This window comes from Carassius gibelio, chromosome B8 (genome assembly GCF_023724105.1).
Source record: "Carassius gibelio isolate Cgi1373 ecotype wild population from Czech Republic chromosome B8, carGib1.2-hapl.c, whole genome shotgun sequence".
Lineage (NCBI taxonomy): Eukaryota > Metazoa > Chordata > Actinopteri > Cypriniformes > Cyprinidae > Carassius > Carassius gibelio.
The window spans coordinates 1,099,034-1,121,015 of record NC_068403.1 but is presented as its reverse complement, the minus strand read 5'-3'; the positions used below and the strand labels follow the sequence as shown (position 1 = coordinate 1,121,015).

Genomic DNA, 21,982 nt, shown 5'->3' with positions numbered 1-21,982 from the left:
TACAGTCAGTAATCCTACAATGTGCATAGCTATTCAGTTGCAAGGGAGACATTCAATAGTCCAGACAATCATAGTGGCGTCTTTAGCTACCATGAACTTAGTCTTAGGGAACTAGGAGCAAGATGAAACAGAACTTAAGTGCATTGTTGATGAGGACACATCTGCCTAGAACCATACGAATTCTAGCTTGTAAAATGTACAATAGACATATTGTCTATTATATATTGTCATTATATATATATATACAACCAAAGTACTAACAGGAGTACTTACACTTGAGTTTAAGAACCTTAGGTTCCTCAAATCAGGGCCAAAAATACAAGAAAGCATCATTGAGAAAGTTTTGCCATGTGGTTAACACCATAGACAGGTTAACACATCCTTCCTACCTCATACTTGTTCTCTTATCCTTTCTATGTTACCAGGCATCTCACTGGCTAGAGTGCCCCTAGTGACAGGATTAAATATTGCCTGTATAGAAGACTAATGGGACCAATGTAACTGTAAAACTGTTACAACACTTGTACAGACTGCAGTAATAGTAATGTTCTTGTGTTAAAGTTAGTTAAGAGCGTAAAAACACACATCCAGAGCACAGCGTCTTTCTTTTATCAAGAAGTGGCACAAAACAGACGTAATCATTGTCTTGATCATTGTCAGTGCAGTGAATGGGTGCCGTCAGAATGAGAGTCTGATAAAAACATCTCAATAATCCACAGCACTCCAGTCCATCAGTGAACATCTGGAGAAGACGAAAGATGACTCTCATTTTGACGGCACCCATTCACTGCAGAGCATCCACTGATGAGACACTGATGCAGTGCTGCATTTCTACAAACCTGATGAAGACACAAACTCCTCCTGAGGGTGAACACATTTTTAGCACATTGTAATGTTTGGCTGAATTATTGCTGTCCAGTAAATTTCCAGAGGACCGAATCATTTTTTTTTTCTTAAAGCAGCTTTAAAGATTTATCATTACTTGCCACGGAGCAGATTCTTTGACTTTTATGTTATTTTATTTGATATATTTTAAATGATATAATTATTTTTTCCATGCTAAAATAAGTTTTGGTTTCCTCACACATCACGACTCGATTAGCAGCAGATTTTCTGATTGATTGCATTTTATCATGTAACATACTGCAGCAATTACAGCCTAAATCCATGACCTTTTCTGCTTTATCGTGCACGTTTGATGTTTTTAAGCAGGAAGCGTTTCAGTTGCCAATTCTGTTTTAAGATGCATACTTGAAAATGATGTCAAAGCCGAAGTGTAGATGACTCTATTTATGCGATCGGTGCTGTAGAACGTCTGAGCCCCACTAAGCTAATGTCATTCTAGCTGTTTTCCAATGAACTGCACTTTGTTTTTAATGATGTTTCTGCCCTAGGTGCCATTCTTCATGTCTATGCAGCCATTTCTTGAAGACTGGTTTGTAGATGCCTTCTGATGAGATTTTATTGATGCGTTCGATGCACATTAAGCATTCGTTTGCTGAGATGTTTGTTCAGTGATGTTTCAATAAACCACTTCGTATGCCCTGATTGGATTTCTATGTTTTCCCATTGACAGAGAAATGCAAGAGTTTGCATGTCATATTTATTACTGGAATTTTGATTGATTTAATTACAATAAATTCTCATTTCATACATCTTATAAAACATCGACTTGCAGACAGCATGCTGTGAAACGTTTGGTCACATCAAACAAACTAAACGATGGAAATCTTCACAGAAAACCAAATTAAAATGGGTTTGGGATCAGATTTTAACTAGTGAACTTCAAGCCTGCAGTTTTCTTTAATAATAGTAAACCCAAACCCTTTAGACACTAACAGCTTATCATCCAGTGTAACCTGCTCTTCAGTTTGAACTCGGAATGAGACGCATTTAAAACACCCTGCTATCAATCGGTGTCATTCTGAAGCAGATGATTGTGTCATTTTTACAGTCGTCTGGTTCTACAGCAGGCAGCTGAGGGAGACTTTAGTGGTGTACGACGGCTGAGTGTCTGAAAAAGAGGAAGACTTTAAGCTTAACATCTGCAAAGTGATGCACAAACTGTTTCCAAATGTGTTTAAAGTTCTGTGTGAGTACTGAACGATGCACTGAAAAAATGGCTTTGCATTTACTTTGAAACTGCTTGTAAATTTCACCAATAATCAAAGGAACGACAAGGAACACATTGAATTAAACATGCAATTTTCAAGTAGACTCAAATAGTATCTTACTCCAGTAATCTGTTATTTTATAACTTAAAAATCAGCATTTTAGAATTGGCTCCTTTTCTATATTTATTTGATACATTTTCTTCTGTGTCCTTTTTGCTCCATTAATTTTTAGTTTAAACCCATGGATTTATCAGCAATTTCACCTCTGTCTTGAAGAGTCTCGATGTATGTCTTAATGAACTCCTTGTCACGCTCGTCCTGAGCATCTGCGTCTGTGTTCATCTCGTTCATGTCTTCATTGTTGGTGTGTATTGGGTTGTCATATAATCGGATTAATCTAAACAGAAAGACATTAGGTCAGCGCTTAACGGAGTGTTATTAGGGGTATGGATAGACCATGCAGCTGCTCATGTTTTATACACATTGTAAAAAAAAAAAAAAAAAACACTAAAAGTGATGGAGGAAAAATTATAATGAAATGTTTTGCAAGTCACTGCAAAGTTTTACAGTTTTCTTGTGGGGACGCAAATGTTTACTAGAGAACGCAAAGTGTCTTTGGCAAATGCAAATGTGTTGTGACCAAATGTGACCATTTTTCAGGTTTGCGAAAGAACTTAGATGCTAATAAAAAAAAAAAAGGAAAAAAAAACTATAGAAACAATCACAGAAATTCTAATGGTTTTATGGTAATAATGGTAATTATCACAACAAATACGATTACAAACATTTCAAACCATCAACTTTTATCCATTAAAACCATTAAAAACGGTTTCCTTTAGTGCGTTTTGGGACATATTCTATAAGCCTTCGATTTGTGTTTTTAACAAGCCACCAATAGGATACCTCCACTACAGTTTCCATTAGAACCAATACAATTTCCAATATAACCAGTACAAACACTACAAATTCCCTGGTTTCTATTGTTCTCAGGGGAACTCAATAGTTTGGCGAACATACACAAAGTTTATCTATTGATAACTGTCTGTAATAGTTTTACAAGAGAACAGTTTCGCAAATGAACACAAAGTGTCTCAGAGGAACGGAACCGTTTTGCGAACAAACACAGTGCTTTAAGTGGGCCGGTACGCACCCGTACTCAGTACCAGCACTTCCAAATATATCTCTTGAGCGTACAGCCACCTCTCCGTGCGCCCAGAACGTGATTTTAGCGTACCGGTAAGTTAATTTGGACATCTGTTTTAATAGAGGTTTTAATCCTTTGCCTGGCTGGGCTTCCGCTTTTCAGAGCTTCTTCCAGTTCGGGAGTTCGTAGCGGGTTCGCAAATCATTGGAATCAGTTCGAGGAATCAGAGCGTGTTCGCGAATCATTTGAGTCAGTTCGGGAGTTCGTAGCGGGTTCGCGAATCATTTGAGTCAATTTGGGAATCGCGAATCATTTAAGTCAGTTTGGGAGTTCGGAGCGGGATCGCGAATCATTTTAGTCAGTTTGGGAGTTCGGAGCGGGATCGCGAATCATTTTAGTCAGTTTGGGAGTTCGGAGCAGGATCGCGAATCATTTTAGTCAGTTTGGGAGTTCGGAGCGGGATCGCGAATCATTTTAGTCAGTTTGGGGATTGTGAATCATTTAAGTCAGTTTGGGAGTTCGGAGCGGGATCGCGAATCATTTTAGTCAGTTTGGGAGTTCGGAGCGGGATCGCGAATCATTTTAGTCAGTTTGGGAGTTCGGAGCGGGATCGCGAATCATTTTAGTCAGTTTGGGGATTGTGAATCATTTAAGTCAGTTTGGGAGTTCGGAGCGGGATCGCGAATCATTTTAGTCAGTTTGGGAGTTCGGAGCGGGATCGCGAATCATTTTAGTCAGTTTGGGAGTTCGGAGCGGGATCGCGAATCATTTTAGTCAGTTTGGGGATTGTGAATCATTTAAGTCAGTTTGGGAGCTCGGAGCGGGATCGCGAATCATTTGAGTCAATTTGGGAATCGCGAATCATTTAAGTCAGTTTGGGAGTTCGGAGCGGGATCGCGAATCATTTTAGTCAGTTTGGGGATCGTGAATCATTTGAATCAGTTCGCGGAATCGGAGCGGGTTCGCGAATCATTTGAGTAAATTTTGGGATCGCGAATCATTTGAGTCAGTTTGGGAGTTCGTAGCGGGTTCGTGAATCATTAGAGTCAGTTTGGGAGTTATTAAAAATCCTTTTGCACATTTTATTTATGTTCAGTAGCTAGTTCTTTCTAGCTCAAGCAAATCCACAAACTAATAAAAGGATTTATAATTAAGGTCGCCTGTTGACTGCTGTATATAAAACCCCTTCAATATAGTTGTTGTTACCTCAGGGGATGAGGGGAGTCATCAAAAACAAAAACAAAAAAACAGAAAATAAATTTTTTTTTGGCTATAATAGAGTACCGGCACCTCTTTTGGGCCACTTAAAGCACTGAACGAACACAAAGTGTCTCAGAGGAATGCAACAGAATTCACGAACGAACACAAAGTGTCAGAGGAACGCAATAGTTTTGCAAGCAAGTGCAAAGGTTAATGGTGAAACGCAGAAGATTTTTAAGAGAATGAAGAATCCCTCGCTCCATAGGGTTCACACTTACTTGATGTTAGGATTGTCGACTAATTGCGACGGGATGCTGTACAGTTCGTCTGCGCTGATGACCAGCATCTTCAGATGGATGAGGTTCGTCATGGTCATCGGCACGTATCGCACATTGTTTTTGTGAAGGAACAGCATCTCTAATGACTCGAGCCTGATGAAGGACAGATTCATGATGTCAGGCACATGATCAGTGTTGGGAGTAACGCATTACAACTAACGCGAGTTACGAAATCAGGTTACTGTTTTCAAATAACTATTTTTTAATTTACAAGAAAATAAATGAGTTTTACATGTAAACTCAGAATATGATGCAAATCTGCAATAATTAATTACGATAAATAACAGATATCCTTTATATATTTTAATCCCACTTTATTAACCAATGGCTTTGCTGCTGACCTTTGATGATTCAGTTCAAATATACCTATTAGCAAAAATGTTTTAGATAAACTTGTAAAAAGTTACTTTTTTAAGGTGTAATGCAATATTGTAATGCATAACTTTTAAAAGTAACTTTCCCCAACACTTGCAGTTGATGAACAGATGATTATGACCAGAAACGCTGTAAACACACACCTGTCGATATCCTCCGGCAGGTCTTTGAGTCTGTTGTTGCTGATGTCCAGACACTTCAGGCTTTCCATGCGGAGCACACAGACAGGAATACCGGCAAACTGATTCTCTGCCACGTCCAAGTGCGTCAATTTCTTTAGATTACTCAACTGGAAACACAAATAACACAGACAAAAATATGAATTAATGCGTAAGAACATTTCAAATGGTGTTTTGTAATACCTCAAAGGGAAGCTCGGCCAGCTTTCCGTTTGCGGTCATCTCTAATCGTTCCAGATTCCCACATTCTCCGAGTTCAGGTGGAATGCTTAACAGTTTATTATAATTCACATTTAATTCCCTCAGGTTGATCAGCTTCCCTGTGAACGATGAGACATTGGCATTGACCACAGAAGCAGTCATCAGTGTCAAAGACGTATATTTGTAGAAATAGACAACAATACATTGTATGAGTCACAATTATACATTTCTCTTTTATGCATTTTCTGGTTTGGTGCTACAGGATCACATATGTGGAGTTGTGGTGACTCTGACCTATCTCAGCAGGAAGCTTAGTCAGTCCATTTTTGGGAACGTCCAGCACATGCAGGTCCACAAAGGCCTCGATGTAAGTGGGAATCTCGGGAATCCTGGTCCCGTGGATGTGCCATTCCTTGAGATAAGTCATGTACTGAAGATCTTCAGGCAATTTCTGCAGATCACAGTCATAGTTGGAGCACAAATGCATTTGAAAAACATCTTTGATAATGCTTTTTCAGATGGTTACCATCCATTTTTTCCCATTCAGCTCGAAAATGAACTTCTTGTTGTCTGCATCATTGTCTGGATGAGAGACACAGACAGTCAGAGGTCAGAGCTGTTTCTGGAGGTTTAACAAATGAAAATTACACACAATGAAGTAGAAAATCCATTAGATATCCTAGAAGAGAAGATCAACTGAAATGTAAGAAAAGAGATATTGGTGCATCATCTGTTAAGTTTACAAACGTTTCCTTTAAACTGTAACATATTGCAATGCATATTTTTTTCAGCATTAAGAAATATTATAAAATTATTTAAACAATGCAAATGCTAAATAAAAAAATAATGCAATTCTAAAATCCTGTTTATGTGTTCTTACAGAGAACTAAAAATGATTGTAAAAATAAACAATGTTTTATTTAAACGAAACAATAATAATAAAATTAATAATACAAAATTAATATAAATTAAACAATTATGTTTAAATGTATATTTACCTACATATCATGTGACCAGTAACAAACATCAAATAACTAAATACTAAGAATACTAAAAAACTAATACTAAAAAATAATTAAAATACTAAAATTATTATTAATAATAAACACTTTCTAAAAATGTTTATCTACACATCATGTGACCACTAAACATTGTCAAAGAACTAAAAATGTTATATTAAAATGAATAACAATTATTTATTTAAATTTAAAACAATAATCATAAAATAATAAATAGTAAAAATTAAATACTTGCTTATTTTTTAATATATTTTATGTTAACCTGCATGTCATGTGACCATTAACCAATATCAGATATGTACATTTGATATTATTGAAATCATTTTATGCTGAAAATATATAAATCTAAAAAGGGGGTAAATATTTTAGATCAAAGGTGTTCGGCAAACAAAAATATTTGAGCGTCCCTGTTTGAGTTTGTCCTAGACTTCCATGTCCTCCATTTGATCAGGTGATGTGCTGACTCAAAGTATTTGGGTTCGAGCTTTGCATTGATAAAGATACCCTTGTCATCGTTGGGCAGGAGGTGTGTTTCACTGAGCGCTGATCTCTCCAGATAACACTGCAGCGCTGTGACCTCAGCGCTCTTCAGCTTTCTGCATGCAATGCGATACTGCCACTGCTGCTCCACCCTGCAAACACACCAACACAACAGAGTCTGATTTACACAAACACAACAGAGTCTGATTTACACAAACACACAACAGAGTCTGATTTACACCATCACAACAGAGTCTGATTTACACCATCACAACAGAGTCTGATTTACACCATCACAACAGAGTCTGATTTACACCATCACAACAGAGTCTGATTTACACAAACACAACAGAGTCTGATTTACACAAACACAACAGAGTCTGATTTACACCATCACAACAGAGTCTGATTTACACCATCACAACAGAGTCTGATTTACACCAACACAACAGAGTCTGATTTACACCAACACAACAGAGTCTGATTTACACCAACACAACAGAGTCTGATTTACACCATCACAACAGAGTCTGATTTACACCATCACAACAGAGTCTGATTTACACCAACACAACAGAGTCTGATTTACACCAACACAACAGAGTCTGATTTACACCAACACAACAGAGTCTGATTTACACCAACACAACAGAGTCTGATTTACACCAACACAACAGAGTCTGATTTACACCATCACAACAGAGTCTGATTTACACAAACACAACAGAGTCTGATTTACACCATCACAACAGAGTCTGATTTACACCATCACAACAGAGTCTGATTTACACAAACACAACAGAGTCTGATTTACACCATCACAACAGAGTCTGATTTACACAAACACAACAGAGTCTGATTTACACCATCACAACAGAGTCTGATTTACACCATCACAACAGAGTCTGATTTACACCAACACAACAGAGTCTGATTTACACCAACACAACAGAGTCTGATTTACACAAACACAACAGAGTCTGATTTACACAAACACAACAGAGTCTGATTTACACAAACACAACAGAGTCTGATTTACACAAACACAACAGAGTCTGATTTACACAAACACAACAGAGTCTGATTTACACAAACACAACAGAGTCTGATTTACACCATCACAACAGAGTCTGATTTACACCATCACAACAGAGTCTGATTTACACCATCACAACAGAGTCTGATTTACACCAACACAACAGAGTCTGATTTACACAAACACAACAGAGTCTGATTTACACCAACACAACAGAGTCTGATTTACACCAACACAACAGAGTCTGATTTACACCAACACAACAGAGTCTGATTTACACCAACACAACAGAGTCTGATTTACACCAACACAACAGAGTCTGATTTACACCATCACAACAGAGTCTGATTTACACAAACACAACAGAGTCTGATTTACACCATCACAACAGAGTCTGATTTACACCATCACAACAGAGTCTGATTTACACAAACACAACAGAGTCTGATTTACACCATCACAACAGAGTCTGATTTACACAAACACAACAGAGTCTGATTTACACCATCACAACAGAGTCTGATTTACACCATCACAACAGAGTCTGATTTACACCAACACAACAGAGTCTGATTTACACAAACACAACAGAGTCTGATTTACACAAACACAACAGAGTCTGATTTACACAAACACAACAGAGTCTGATTTACACAAACACAACAGAGTCTGATTTACACCAACACAACAGAGTCTGATTTACTGCCAACATCAGCCGTTTCTCCAGATGCTGGAGGACCAAGACCTGGATCTGATCTGATCTGGATTCAGAAATCCCAGGTTTTGTTATCCAGGATCAGGTAAACCATCTTACTTTTGTGACGCTTTTTCAAAGCAGAATTGGATTGGATCTCCCTGATTCCCAATCTAGATTCCCAATCTGGATGACTAGTGCTCTACGGATCCCCTAAAGGGACATGATGCCAATGTTTTGTATTTTATATTGCATTTACACACATAACTACATCTGGCTGATGATTGTGCCAATGTAGTTTAAAATCAGTGATTACAAAAATAAAACTTTTAATTAAATGTAATATTTTAGTTTGATACTGAGAGCTGTGTACATTACATGTTACAAATGTTGCATTTTTTTGGAACAGTTTTAAAGTTTTATTACCACCCTTCTTATGGGATCAGAACATTGGATTTTGATTGGATTTTTCTGTGGTCTAATCCTAATTCAGAATCTTCATTTTCAAGATTTGATCCAATCCAATGGCGTGAATCAGTGGTTTAGTTCCAGTCCTGATCAAACGGTCACGTTATCTTGATCAGGTGTGTTTGTGTGTTTAACTTTAGCTCTGTATTCTAGACTCCATCCTCCTCATCCTCACTTGGCCAGAGCACTTTTACTGATCCGCTCTTCCTCCTTCTTCTGCCGCTGCTTGTATTTCTTCACACGTCCCTCCCACAGGCCTCGGATCAGAGAGAGGTCATAGACGGGAATGTCCACGCCGATCCGCTCTGCCTTCATGATGCTGAGGAACAGACGAACCGAATGTGAACCACACACAGCAGCTGATATACAGTAATACTGCAACACACCAACCTCTTACTCTGAATTATTTCATATCAAATATAAATATCTAAACTATCTGAAATCATGATATATTTACTTGAGTTTATTTATTTTTTGTTTGTTTGCAATTTCTACCAGTATATTTGTTAGCCAGTTTGTTTGTTTTTTTTGTATGTTTTTGAAAATATCCACCTCCACCGTTCAGTCCACGAAAACAGATTCATCTCACATTTGAAGAAGATCAGCGAAGAACATACTTTACACTGATTGATGAATGGATTGATGGATGAATGAATTGAAATTTGGATAGAAAGAAATATGGATGAAGAAAGGATGATGGATAGAAGGATGGATAGAAAAAAATGGGTGGATGGATGGATGGATAGATAGAAATATGGATGGATGGATAGAAATATGGATGGATGGATGGATAGAAATATGGATGGATGGATGGATAGAAATATGGATGGATGGACAGAAATATGGATGGATGGACAGAAATATGGATGGATGGATGGATAGAAATATGGATGGATGGATGGATAGAAATATGGATGGATGGACAGAAATATGGATGGATGGACAGAAATATGGATGGATGGATGGATAGAAATATGGATGGATAGAAATATGGATGATGGATGGATAGAAATATGGGTAATGGATGGATAGATAGAAATATGGATGGATAGAAATATGGATGGATTAATGGATGGATAGAAATATGGATGATGGATGGATGGATAGAAATATGGATGGAAAGAAATATGGATGGATTAATGGATGGATAGAAATATGGATGATGGATGGATGGATGGATAGAAATATGGATGGATAGAAATATGGATGGATTAATGGATGGATAGAAATATGGATGATTGATGGATGGATAGATAAAAATATGGATGGATAGAAATAAGGATGATGGATGGATGGATGGATAGATAGAAATATGGATGGATAGAAATATGGATGGATAGAAATATGGATGATGGATGGATGGATAGATAGAAATATGGATGGATAGAAATATGGATGATGGATGGATGGATAGAAATATGGATGGATAGAAATATGGATGGATTAATGGATGGATAGAAATATGGATGATTGATGGATGGATAGATAAAAATATGGATGGATAGAAATAAGGATGATGGATGGATGGATGGATAGATAGAAATATGGATGGATAGAAATATGGATGGATAGAAATATGGATGATGGATGGATGGATAGATAGAAATATGGATGGATAGAAATATGGATGATGGATGGATAGATAGAAATATGGATGATTAATGGATGGATAGAAATATGGATGGATGGATGGATAGAAATATGGATGGATAGAAATATGGATGATGGATGGATAGATAGAAATATGGATGATTAATGGATGGATAGAAATATGGATGGATGGATGGATGGATAGAAATATGGATGGATAGAAATATGGATGATGGATGGATAGATAGAAATATGGATGATTAATGGATGGATAGAAATATGGATGGATAGAAATATGGATGATGGATGGATGGATAGATAGAAATATGGATGGATAGAAATATGGATGATGGATGGATAGATAGAAATATGGATGATTAATGGATGGATAGAAATATGGATGGATGGATAGATAGAAATATGGATGATTAATGGATGGATAGAAATATGGATGGATGGATGGATGGATAGAAATATGGATGGATAGAAATATGGATGATGGATGGATGGATAGAAATTTGGATGGATGGATGGATGGATAGAAATTTGGATGGATGGATGGATAGATATCTATCCACATTTGCATCTATAAAAAAAATTAGATTCCTGTATATTATTGCACCTGTAATACAAAATTGTAAAATATATTTTGGTATATGAAGATAAAAAAAGTATATATTCAATATATATATATATGTTTCAGTGTTTACAACATATATTTAAAATATATTTTGGCCATAATTGTTATTGTATTAATGTTTTCCTTTTCAAAAGTTTATTTTTCTTGTCCAGTTCCCAAACTTGTATTTATTTTATTTTCTATAAATTTTTGATATATATATATATATTTTTCCTTCAGAAAGCAAAACTTTTTATCTCATTTTACATCACAATTAAATGTATCATGACTTAAAAACCTTTAGATATCTGTCATGGAAAACCAGACAAAAACACTGGGGAAGAAAAATCTTATTTTGAATCCCATTTTAAGCTCCTCTGATAAACATTTGACATGATTTTGGCTTGATATGACAGAAAGCTGTAAACATGTGAGTGCCAAATACAGTTCATTCCAGTGCACCTTATTAAAACATCTGAAAATATGTTGCTCAAAACCAGCAGGCGCTAAAAATAGAAACTGTAAATCTATGATAAGACCCTCTTCCATCACACTGTCTGTCTTGTTTTCCAGGACAAATATTCAAAGCTTCCTAAATCAGGACACATTTACAAGAGAAGCACAGCGACAGAAGATATGAAGCCTTGTTTACTGACAAATGTGTTCAAATTAAGTGCCTTTTCCCTCAAGTCTGAAAATTCCTCTTAAAAGCAAAATCAAGATTATTTTAAGATTATATGATTTAATTTCGAACCCCATTGGCAGATGTTTGTTCTTGTTTAAATCAAAGACTTCACTTGAATGTATTTCAGTAAAGAAAGCTGTTTTACTGTTTGAGGACCGGGTTTGACCTCCAGCCGTGAAGAGTCGCCCAGTTTAACCCCAGAACTTCAAACACAGCCTGGTTATTAGATTAGTGTGCTGCTAATCTTCATTAAAAGCTGATTAATAAGCAGATTTCCGTACCTGCGTCTGGTAGCAGCTCCTCCGTGTTTCTCTCCAGGTTCAGCTGCTTGTTTACAGCTCTTCTGTTTTTAGACGTCTGCGTGAACATGCTGCTATTTTTACAGCCTGTGATTCGATGCCTCGTGTCTTTAGAGCGTCTGGACGCTTCACATGTCCTCGCTATCACACATACTGATCCATAACTGACACACACCGCCTGATGACATAACACACACCTGCATTCACACACAGATCAACCAAGCGTGACCTTCATGTGAAGGGTCGTGACCTCTGAGATGTTTCACATGTCCACCTTCCTTCTGTAGAGTCTCATTACACACATTATAACTCGCTCACGACTCTGGACTCCTCACACACACACACACACACACACGCACACACATACACACACTCATGTTTGTTTTTGTGTAAAGTGTGTTCATCCCATAGGTGTAATGGTTTTTATTCTGTAGAAACTGTATATTCTATGGCCCTTCACCAACCCTACACCTAACCCTAACCCTCACAGGAAACTTTGTGCATTTTTACTTTCTCAAAAAAACTCATTCTGTATGATTTATAAGTGTTTTGAAAAATGGGGACATGGGTTATGTCCTCATAAGTCACGCTCTCCTTGTAATACCTGTGTCATACCCATGACATTATACACACACACACACACACACACATACACTGTGATCTTTATTTATTTGTCAAGTCACATTTATTTCTGTAGCACTTTATACAAAATTGTTAGCTTCACAGAGATATACGGGAAAATAGAAGATGCAAACTTTATTAATGAGACAAATATAACTAATAGGAAACATTTTACAATGTTTTATAAATGTTACAATGAAACATTGTTGCCATAAAGTTTATGGAACACTGTTACAGCTTTATTAATATTGGATGTATGTTATCAATGTTGAGAAAACGTTATTTGAACAATGTTCTCAAAATGAACTTGAATGTACAAAAGCATTTTTGTATCCTTTAACGTTCTCATCAAAACAAGAAAACTTTACGTTTTAATGTTCTTGGAATATTAACCCTCTGGTGTTCTTCGGTCATTTTAGACTGGAAAAAATGAAAACGGTATGAAACTTGATTACTTTTTTGGCTATTTGCTAATAAAAGAAAAGAAAAAAAAGATATAAAATGAATCTAAATACTGGTGTTGTTTGAAGTCAAAAATGACTGCCATTGGAAATCAATTGGAAATATGAAAAATACGAAAGTACAGGATTTGTGTGTGTGTGTGTGTGTGTGTGTGTGTGTGTGTGTGTGTGTGTGTGCAATCTACAAATCATTCATGATGCAAAAAAAATGTGCTAAGCAATTAAGGGATGACACACCCACACACACACACACACACAAAGCAGAATTGAGCCAGAAGACTCCAATAAGAGGTTGAAATAATATGGATTAATCGACGATAAAGTATTCCTGTTCATTCTTGTTATATTTTTTAAACTTTAATGTCATGTGTAATAAAATGTCTGTGTTCAAGTTTGACTGTAATAAAATTAATGCAAAAACTGACATTTCAAAAGTTTTCTTAGAGAAAGTCTAAATATGTATCCAGATCCACAACTTAAGAAAATATCTAAAAAAATAAAATAAAATAAAAAACTAGAGAATGTATAATCCTTTTATACGTATCTATATAGGAATCAAGTGGCAAAACCATGGAATTGCAAAAGTGTGTTTTTTCTTTTTTTTTACTCCAACCAGGTGTTAGTAATCTGACTTTTTAAAAATAGATTTTAAAGACATGGTCTCTATTTTAACATGAAATACTGCCATGACTGATAGAATACAGAAACATTTTTTTATTTATTTTTCTTGTATTATTATTTTCAATGGAGAAAATGTATCATAATTATTACATAAATATTGATCAGTACCATGAGATTCTCTGGGAATAAAAATATTAAATTGATTTTACTGAAGATAAAAAAAGTTACATTTCAGGTGTCCAGTCACTTTAAGTGTGACTCCCAAATTAACAATACCAAAGGGTTAAAAATAGATGTTCAAATTATATTTGGGGTAAAAATCCATATTGGGGTAATGCATTACAAGTGATTTAAGTGATCAGATTACTTTTTTTCGAGTAACTAGTAAAGTAGCGCATTACTTTTTAATTCAAAAGAAAATAGCTGAGTTACTCTTTCGCCTGTTACTTTGTTTCCATGTTGACTGACAGCTCTGGTGTTGCCATGGTGACAGAAATCAAGAGTTCTAGATTAAATATGAACTCATCTCGCCTGCACAAAAACATATACAGTATTCCTCAAAATAAATAAAACGGTAAAATGCAAACTCAAACCTGCAATGATTTAATATTAAATAATGCAAGTGTTTATTCACTGAGTTTAGATCAGTGTTTATAACATGTAATGAATCCCAGACTGAGCAGCAGAGTGCAGTGTTGGTCAAGAAGACACTCAACAGGAAGCACACTTTTAAGTGGCTCAGAAGATTATATATATTTCTGGAGTTTTTAATCACTCTGCTTCCCATCCACAAAAACACAGCACAATTTTTCTATTTTTAAATATTGCAGAAAATCAGCTCTGTGACCAACAAAAGTGTATGATTCTTACACATTTTATTCATCATGATCATCATCAACGAGCTCCGATTTTATGAATTTTGAAACCTAAATTATTAAGATTATTTCATGTTCTGTATTAATGTTGTTTCTTGCTTATGTGAACGTTAGAGGAAGATTCCTTTCGAATACATTTGAACGTTCTCTCAACATTGAAATCATCCATTTATTATATTTAAAGTTATGTCATGGTTCTGTGAATATTTGAGGAACAATCCGAAATGTTATACTGAATGTTTTTAGACGCTCTTTTAATATATTAAGAACTTTTTTTTTTCTTGGTTATGTGAACGTTAGGAGAATGTTCCGTTTCGACATTTTGGAAATGTTACAGGAGTGTTACATTTAAAAACCGTGTTTCTGAATGTTCTTTAATATTTACAGAACCAGCAGATTTTCAATTATACAAAGATTATGATTTATTCTATATAAACCATTATGAAATCATTAAGTCTGAATGTTTTTAAATGTCCAAAATATCTATTCCTAAACTGCATATAAAGAATGTTTCTTCTCAGTTGAATGAAACATTTTGAAACCGTTATGAGAATATTCAACACAGAACACACAAATAACATCATAAGGATGCTGAGAAAACATCGCTCTAAGAATGTTTCAAAAACCTTGGATCAATATTAAAGTTCTAAGAATATTCCATAATGTTTGCCCTGGCATTAACGTAACCTTTCATGTCACGCAGTTGTTTTTCAAACCGTAGATCCCAGCGCTTGCAACGCCGAGGTCATGGGTTCGACTTCCAGGGAATGCATGAACTGATCAAATGTATATCATGCATGCATGTAAATAAAGCAAAGAATACATCTCTCTCTCTGACCCATAATGCACCTGGAGATGTGAAGGATGTACTTCAGCATCTCTCTCTCTGTCTCTCTCTCTCTCTTTGAATGTGTGTGTGTGTGTGTGTGTGTGTGTGTGTGAGCTGAAAGCAGATCTTCCGTCACTTCATCTGATATCTGGTTAACTTGCTAAAGCTGGCGAGCATCTCTGTTTGTCTGTTTTCTAATCTTATCTCCATGCCAACGACTTCAGACTCCAGCATCAGGCTTCATGCAGAGAGCGCTTCAAAGCAAAGTTCAGTGGCATCTTTCTCTAAATCTTTGTTTAGTGTTTACTTTGATCACTTTATGATTGAAACAGACACAGAACGCACGACAGAGATAAAACTGTGGAAGCTTGTTTATATCACTGAGTGAAAAGGGTGACTGTGACTTTATCTCTCACTTCTGAGAACTCATCTGTCTCTTTCCTCAGAATTGGGACTTTTTTTTTTCTCTGAATTAAAGTTTATATTTCACAGTTGCAAATTCTTTTCTTAGAATCTGTCTGTAACAAGTTTAAATATCACAATTTTTATCACCAATTTTTTTCTTGCAGTTGTGAGTTTAGATGTAAACTCATCTTATTTTCTCAGAAATGCAAGAAAGTCTGAATTGTGAGATAAATTCACAATACCTTTTTTTATTTATTCTGTGGCCGAAACAAGCTTGCTTTAATGTTAAATGCATTAATGTAAATATATCTTCTTTAATAGAAACTAAAAACTAAATTTGCATTATATCAATAATGGTTTTTAAAGAGTTAGTTCATCCAAAAATGATAATTCTGTCATTATTTACTCATCCTTGTATTGTTCCATGTGGATTTAATATAATGGAAGTCAATGGGAGCAGAAATTTTATATATATATATATATATATATATATATATATATATATATATATATATATATATATATATATATATATATATATATATATATATATTATTATTATTATTATTATTATTTTTTTTTTTTTTTTTTTTTTCACAGATGAAAGAAATGCATGAGTAAATGATGACAATTTTCATTTTTGGGGTGAAGTATCACTTTAAAATCGTGTATTGAAGTCTAGATCCAGCTTTTTAAAAATCTATCCTAAGAACATTTGCTCTTACGTTATTTAATGTTTGCGCGAAGAGAATGCAAGAGTTACTTTTGAACCTTCTTCAACACAGAAAGCAACATTTCAAAAAGCGTTACATGAACGTCCAACTAAAACCTTTAAGAAATAAAACATTCAAATGAACTATAAATGCGTATAAATACTGTTTTTGTGCCAGTGTTGTAAGAACATTAATAAACACCAGAGAACTTAGAAGGAACATTCTATTAATGTTGCTGGAAAAAATAAAAACAGAAGTTCCCTGTTAACCGGGAAGCTCTGGATCCGGTTCAAGCTGAAGTTCAGATGTTTGCATCACACTGAGATAAGCCAGCTCTCCTGAGTCTGCATCACATGCTGGGCTTTAATATCATCAATGCAGGTTCAAAAAACAAGCATACAGCAAAGTCTATTTTAGAACAATGAGTCAGGCGGCCTGTGCAGCTGTGACTGATGTCTTAAGCAGCATTAGTGTCTTATATCATAATTACACACTGCTGAGACTAAAATAGAGCTCGGGCCAGCGCCGGTTAAGACCTGGAGCTCAGCAGACATCACGCCCAGAAGACATCGAATCTCACACATGTGTGATTGGCTTTGTATCACACCCAGATTCTCCAGATACATTTGGCCTTGTGTAAAAGGGCAAGAAATTGAGCAGGTGTTAATGTGCCGCAATGTGAGCGAACAATAGATCAGATCAGGCGCGCAGACGGAGGCCAGCACGGTCTCTAACACAACAGTTATTCGTTCGGCAAACACTCTCTAATCCACAGGAACGGGAACAGACTCGGAACGTTCTGCCAGAGTTACGCACAAACCTTCTAGAAGTGTTCGGTCAAAGTTATCTGCTCTTCAATGTTCTCAAGTCTAACATTACTCCTTATTTCAAAATGTAAACAAAATGTATTTTTTTTTCTGTAATGCTTCAGTTGGAAGTTCATCTTAATGTCAGGACTTGTTTCAAAACGTCTGTATACACACACACACACACATTTACATGCTTGAATTTACATGCTTGAATTGACAAGCATTTACATGCTTGAAGCATTTCATATTCAAGCATGTAAATGTATTGCACATGTGTACAGTGCCATAAAGATTGTTTACATGCATTGTATGTCATACAAATGTGTGTACTGTTTATTTTCATCTGAATATTTGCTAAAAAGTTATTCTACGATATCAATTAGATTTATTTTCTAATGGAAGCTTGTTTTCACCATGCTATTAAAAAAAGTGCACATCTGAGGTGCATATCTTTTTTTCTTTAATTCTGAAAAAAAAAGAATTTGAGAGAAAAAAAGTCCAACCTGTGGAAAGTTGCAATTACATTTATTATTTTTGTGTTTGTGTTTTGTGTTTCTGCAAACACAAACGGTTGTGAACTGCACATGTGCTGAAGTTTTGTTTGCATGAAGTAATGCACTTGTAAACGAATATGTGAATCACACAGTCATTCCGACTGACAAGAATATAACTGCGAAGCAATTAATGCTGGTTTAAGATTTCTGTGCGTTGACAAACGTGAGAGATGTCACCTCTGGTTCCTCTGTGAAGACTGAGACATGTGTTTTAATGTGTCTGTCACTTGATGATTAGAGAGGTTATTTTGGATGTGATGGTCCTTTACAACATATGCAAGATGTTTTCCACCTTAAAAATACATGATGTAATGGATATCAGGTGTGAACGCTGCTGCTGACACCGTTTGCGTCTGATTGTTGGGAGTCAGAATCTCTGGCTGTATATGTGAACATGAGACTGTCATCATCTGTTTACAGTAATAACTTCATTAGTTTGTGGTGTTCACAGCTGCATTTGTCCCTACTCCTGCGTCTTTAGACGTGATTCAAGCTGCATTACACTGCAAATAAAACTAATATCTTTCTAAGTATTTCTGTCTTGTTTTCCAGTACAAATACTTAAACATTCATCAATTAATATAATAGCTACCAATATCTAGGGAACAAGGAATGTTCTCACAACTTTCACTAATGTATTTTAACAGTTATATAAATGTAAGGACACCTCATTTAAAATTCACGCCTTCTCAAACAGAGACGTCACTTCGTGTTTGTTGCTGCCCCATGTTTTGAGTTTGAGCTCCGTCAAAATGATTCTGTATTAGACCATTTTTTTATCTTAAAATCCATTTTTTCACACAATCATTTTCATTTCTAAAACATGTGAATAGATTGCTAACACTATTTAAAAGGAGAGTCATCTTAATTATCACCAGTAAACTATGGAGTGCCACAAGGATCTGTCCTAGGTCCGCTACTGTTTTCAATATACATGTTACCCCTTGGTAATCGTATTGGAAAATACAGAATTAATTTCCACTGTTATGAAACATTATCTAAGCCAACAATGTGTTAAAAATGTAAAGTATTGGATGACCAGAATAACAAAATAAAATATATATAAAAAATTGAAATGCTTTTGTGAGGTTAAGATAACATTCTAATCACGATTAAAACAAAAAGACATTTAAATGCTTCAGAAACATTTAGAAACCATGTTAGGAACTAACTTACAAAGATATGTGTTGCTTTCTGAAAAAATATATACCAAAATGAAATGTTTTGCCTAAAACTGTGGGCTCAGAAAAATAAACGTAATTTTAAGACAAAACAAGATAATTTTTCTGACCACATTAGTAGATATTTTTCTCATTTCAAGTAAAAACTATTTAAATATTTGCATATGGAAATCCACATCGTTTGCAGCACAGAAGCTTCCAGAAGCTGAGGAGAGAGAGTGTGTTAGAAGTGAATGTGTGCCGCCCATCCCAACGAGAAGAGTCACTTCTGAAATAAACCCGAGGAGGAGCTCAGGAACATCATTAGAGGAGATCACACTGGAATAAAGACCACCGTCTGGACGATGAAGATCACTCTTCCTCTGTGCTGATCTTAAGACAATCAGGTAAATAGATAGAGAGGACATGTGTGTTCAGATCTGTGATGATCAGGTGTTTGATTCCTTTGTGCTGTTCACAGGAGATGAGTTCTGCTCTCATTCATGACAAACTCTTCATCAAGTCCTTCTGGGAGCAAAAGATCAACAATCACAATCACATGACAGAAACTGAAGAAGAGAGGATGAAGAGGAGCGCTCTCACCAAGTAAGTCTCAGAAATCAATTACATCACAATATAATAATCCCGGGCTTTGAGATCTATACTAAAACAACTACGCTGCAAAAATTACTTTCTTGCTCAGTATTTGTGTCTTGTTTTCTGGCATAAATATCTTCGCATTCTTCAATCAAGATTTTTGTTTCAAGTTAAAAAAATCAAATATTGCTACTTTTTTTTTTTTTTATAAAACTGTACTTTATTGGTTTTTACTCTTTACGTAATAAATAGTGCTGGACTGAATAATAATAATGCTTTCGCATATAATGTTATTATTATTATTATGCACTGTGCTGTTTTCTGAGTTGATATTTAATATCCGCGTCCCGCTGAGGACAGAAGATTATCAGAGTAACGGCCCTCAAATTCAATAATCCATGTTGAGACTGCAACAGGTGTACAGAAATATTCAACTGTATTTCTCACGTACAGTCAATTATACTTGTGTTACAAGTTATTCAGAGAATTATTAAAGCTACTTTCTGATCTCCCATCCAACATCAACCATTATATAATACACTTTATGTGTGTGTGTGTGTGTGTGTGTGTGTGTATATATATATATATATATATATATATATATATATATATATATATATATATATATATATATATATATATATATATATATACAGTACAGACCAAAAGTTTAGAAACATTACTATTTTTAATGTTTTTGAAAGAAGTTTCTTCTGCTCATCAAGCCTGCATTTATTTGATCAAAAATACAGAAAAAACAGTAATATTGTGATATATTATTACAATTTAAAATAATAATTTTCTATTTGATTATACTTAAAAAAAATAATTTATTCCTGTGATGCAAAGCTGAATTTTCAGCATCATTACTCCAGCCTTCAGTGTCACATGTAACATCAGTCTATCACATGATCATTTAGAAATCATTCTAATATTCTGATTTATTATGAGTGTTGGAAACAGTTCTGCTGTCTGATATATCTGATCAATAAAAGGTTAAAAAGAACTGCATTTATTCAAAAAAAAAAAAAAAAAAAAAGTCTAATAATATATTTTCTTTACTATCACTTTTTATCAATTTAACACATCCTTGCTGAATAAAAGTATTGATTTTATTTAAAAAGAAAAAAAAATGACTGACCCCAAATTACTGACCAGTAGTGTATATTATTATTACAAAATATTTATATTTTAAAAACATAGCTTCTTTTTTTGTTTTTTTTCTTTTTATTCATCAAAGTATCCTAAAAAAGTGTCACATGTTCTGGAAAAATATTAAGCAGCAGAACTGTTTCCAGCTTTGATAATGAATCATCATATTAGAATGATTTCTAAAGGATCATGTGATAATGATCCTAAAAATTCAGCTTTGCATCACAGAAATAAATGATAATATAAAGTATAATAAATGTAAAAACAATTATTTTAAATTGTAATAATATTTCACAATATTACTGTTTTTTCTGTATTTTTGATCAAATAAATGCAGGCTTGATGAGCAGAAGAGACTTCTTTCAAAAACATTAAAAAGAGTAATGTTTCCAAACTTTTGGTCTGTACTGTATATATATGACAAATCTAATACGTGTGTGTACACAAACACATAGTATGTAAACAAACTTTTATTTTGACTTAATCATTTCGAAGCCCTACATTGTGTGGTGTTTTATCAGAAAGCTGCTTCTGATTGACAGGCATGAACTCTACAGTAATGTGTTCTGTTGTAAAGGCTTGACCGGTGTGATTTCAGGCTGCGTGACGAGTGGCTCATCAGACTGGAGCTCCGGACCAAACATCTGAAGAATTTTGGCGACAATCGCGGGGGAAATCCAGCCCTGAACCAACAATCCCCGATCTAACTGATGAGTGCGGCTCAATAAACACACAGACACTGAC

The 21,982-nt window shown here is 35.2% G+C and overlaps 2 protein-coding genes across 2 annotated transcripts; one reads left to right on the top strand and one right to left on the bottom strand.

Annotated features, from left to right (window-relative positions):
- Positions 1 to 1,586: 1,586 nt before the first annotated feature.
- lrrc2 (leucine rich repeat containing 2) lies at positions 1,587 to 12,666 on the bottom strand. Its single transcript, XM_052563282.1, has 10 exons — positions 12,424 to 12,666; positions 9,424 to 9,567; positions 7,075 to 7,202; positions 6,078 to 6,133; positions 5,846 to 6,002; positions 5,534 to 5,670; positions 5,315 to 5,460; positions 4,737 to 4,889; positions 2,378 to 2,511; positions 1,587 to 2,014 (listed from the first exon to the last, which is right to left on the bottom strand). The coding sequence occupies exons 2-10, from the start codon at positions 9,561 to 9,563 to the stop codon at positions 1,965 to 1,967; spliced, it is 1,101 nt and encodes a 366-aa protein (XP_052419242.1). The 5' UTR covers positions 9,564 to 9,567; positions 12,424 to 12,666; the 3' UTR covers positions 1,587 to 1,964.
- A 7,095-nt stretch (positions 12,667 to 19,761) lies between these two features.
- On the top strand, positions 19,762 to 21,981 carry LOC127963391 (protein FAM240B). The gene is made up of 3 exons (XM_052563293.1): positions 19,762 to 19,896; positions 19,971 to 20,095; positions 21,837 to 21,981. The coding sequence occupies exons 2-3, from the start codon at positions 19,974 to 19,976 to the stop codon at positions 21,943 to 21,945; spliced, it is 231 nt and encodes a 76-aa protein (XP_052419253.1). The 5' UTR covers positions 19,762 to 19,896; positions 19,971 to 19,973; the 3' UTR covers positions 21,946 to 21,981.
- The last annotated feature ends 1 nt before the right edge of the window (position 21,982 follows it).

What these genes read in the sequence shown, in the direction of transcription:
- lrrc2 (XM_052563282.1), bottom strand. Translation starts at nt 9,563, where the DNA reads ATGAAGGCAGAGCGGATCGGCGTGGACATTCCCGTCTATGACCTCTCT. An exon ending in TGAATGGGAAAAAATGGATG is followed by an intron (nt 6,003 to 6,077) that starts GTAACCATCTGA and finishes TGTGATCTGCAG; the next exon opens with AAATTGCCTGAAGATCTTCA. An exon ending in TGGCCGAGCTTCCCTTTGAG is followed by an intron (nt 5,461 to 5,533) that starts GTATTACAAAAC and finishes TTGTGTTTCCAG; the next exon opens with TTGAGTAATCTAAAGAAATT.
- LOC127963391 (XM_052563293.1), top strand. Translation starts at nt 19,974, where the DNA reads ATGAGTTCTGCTCTCATTCATGACAAACTCTTCATCAAGTCCTTCTGG. An exon ending in AAGAGGAGCGCTCTCACCAA is followed by an intron (nt 20,096 to 21,836) that starts GTAAGTCTCAGA and finishes GTGTGATTTCAG; the next exon opens with GCTGCGTGACGAGTGGCTCA.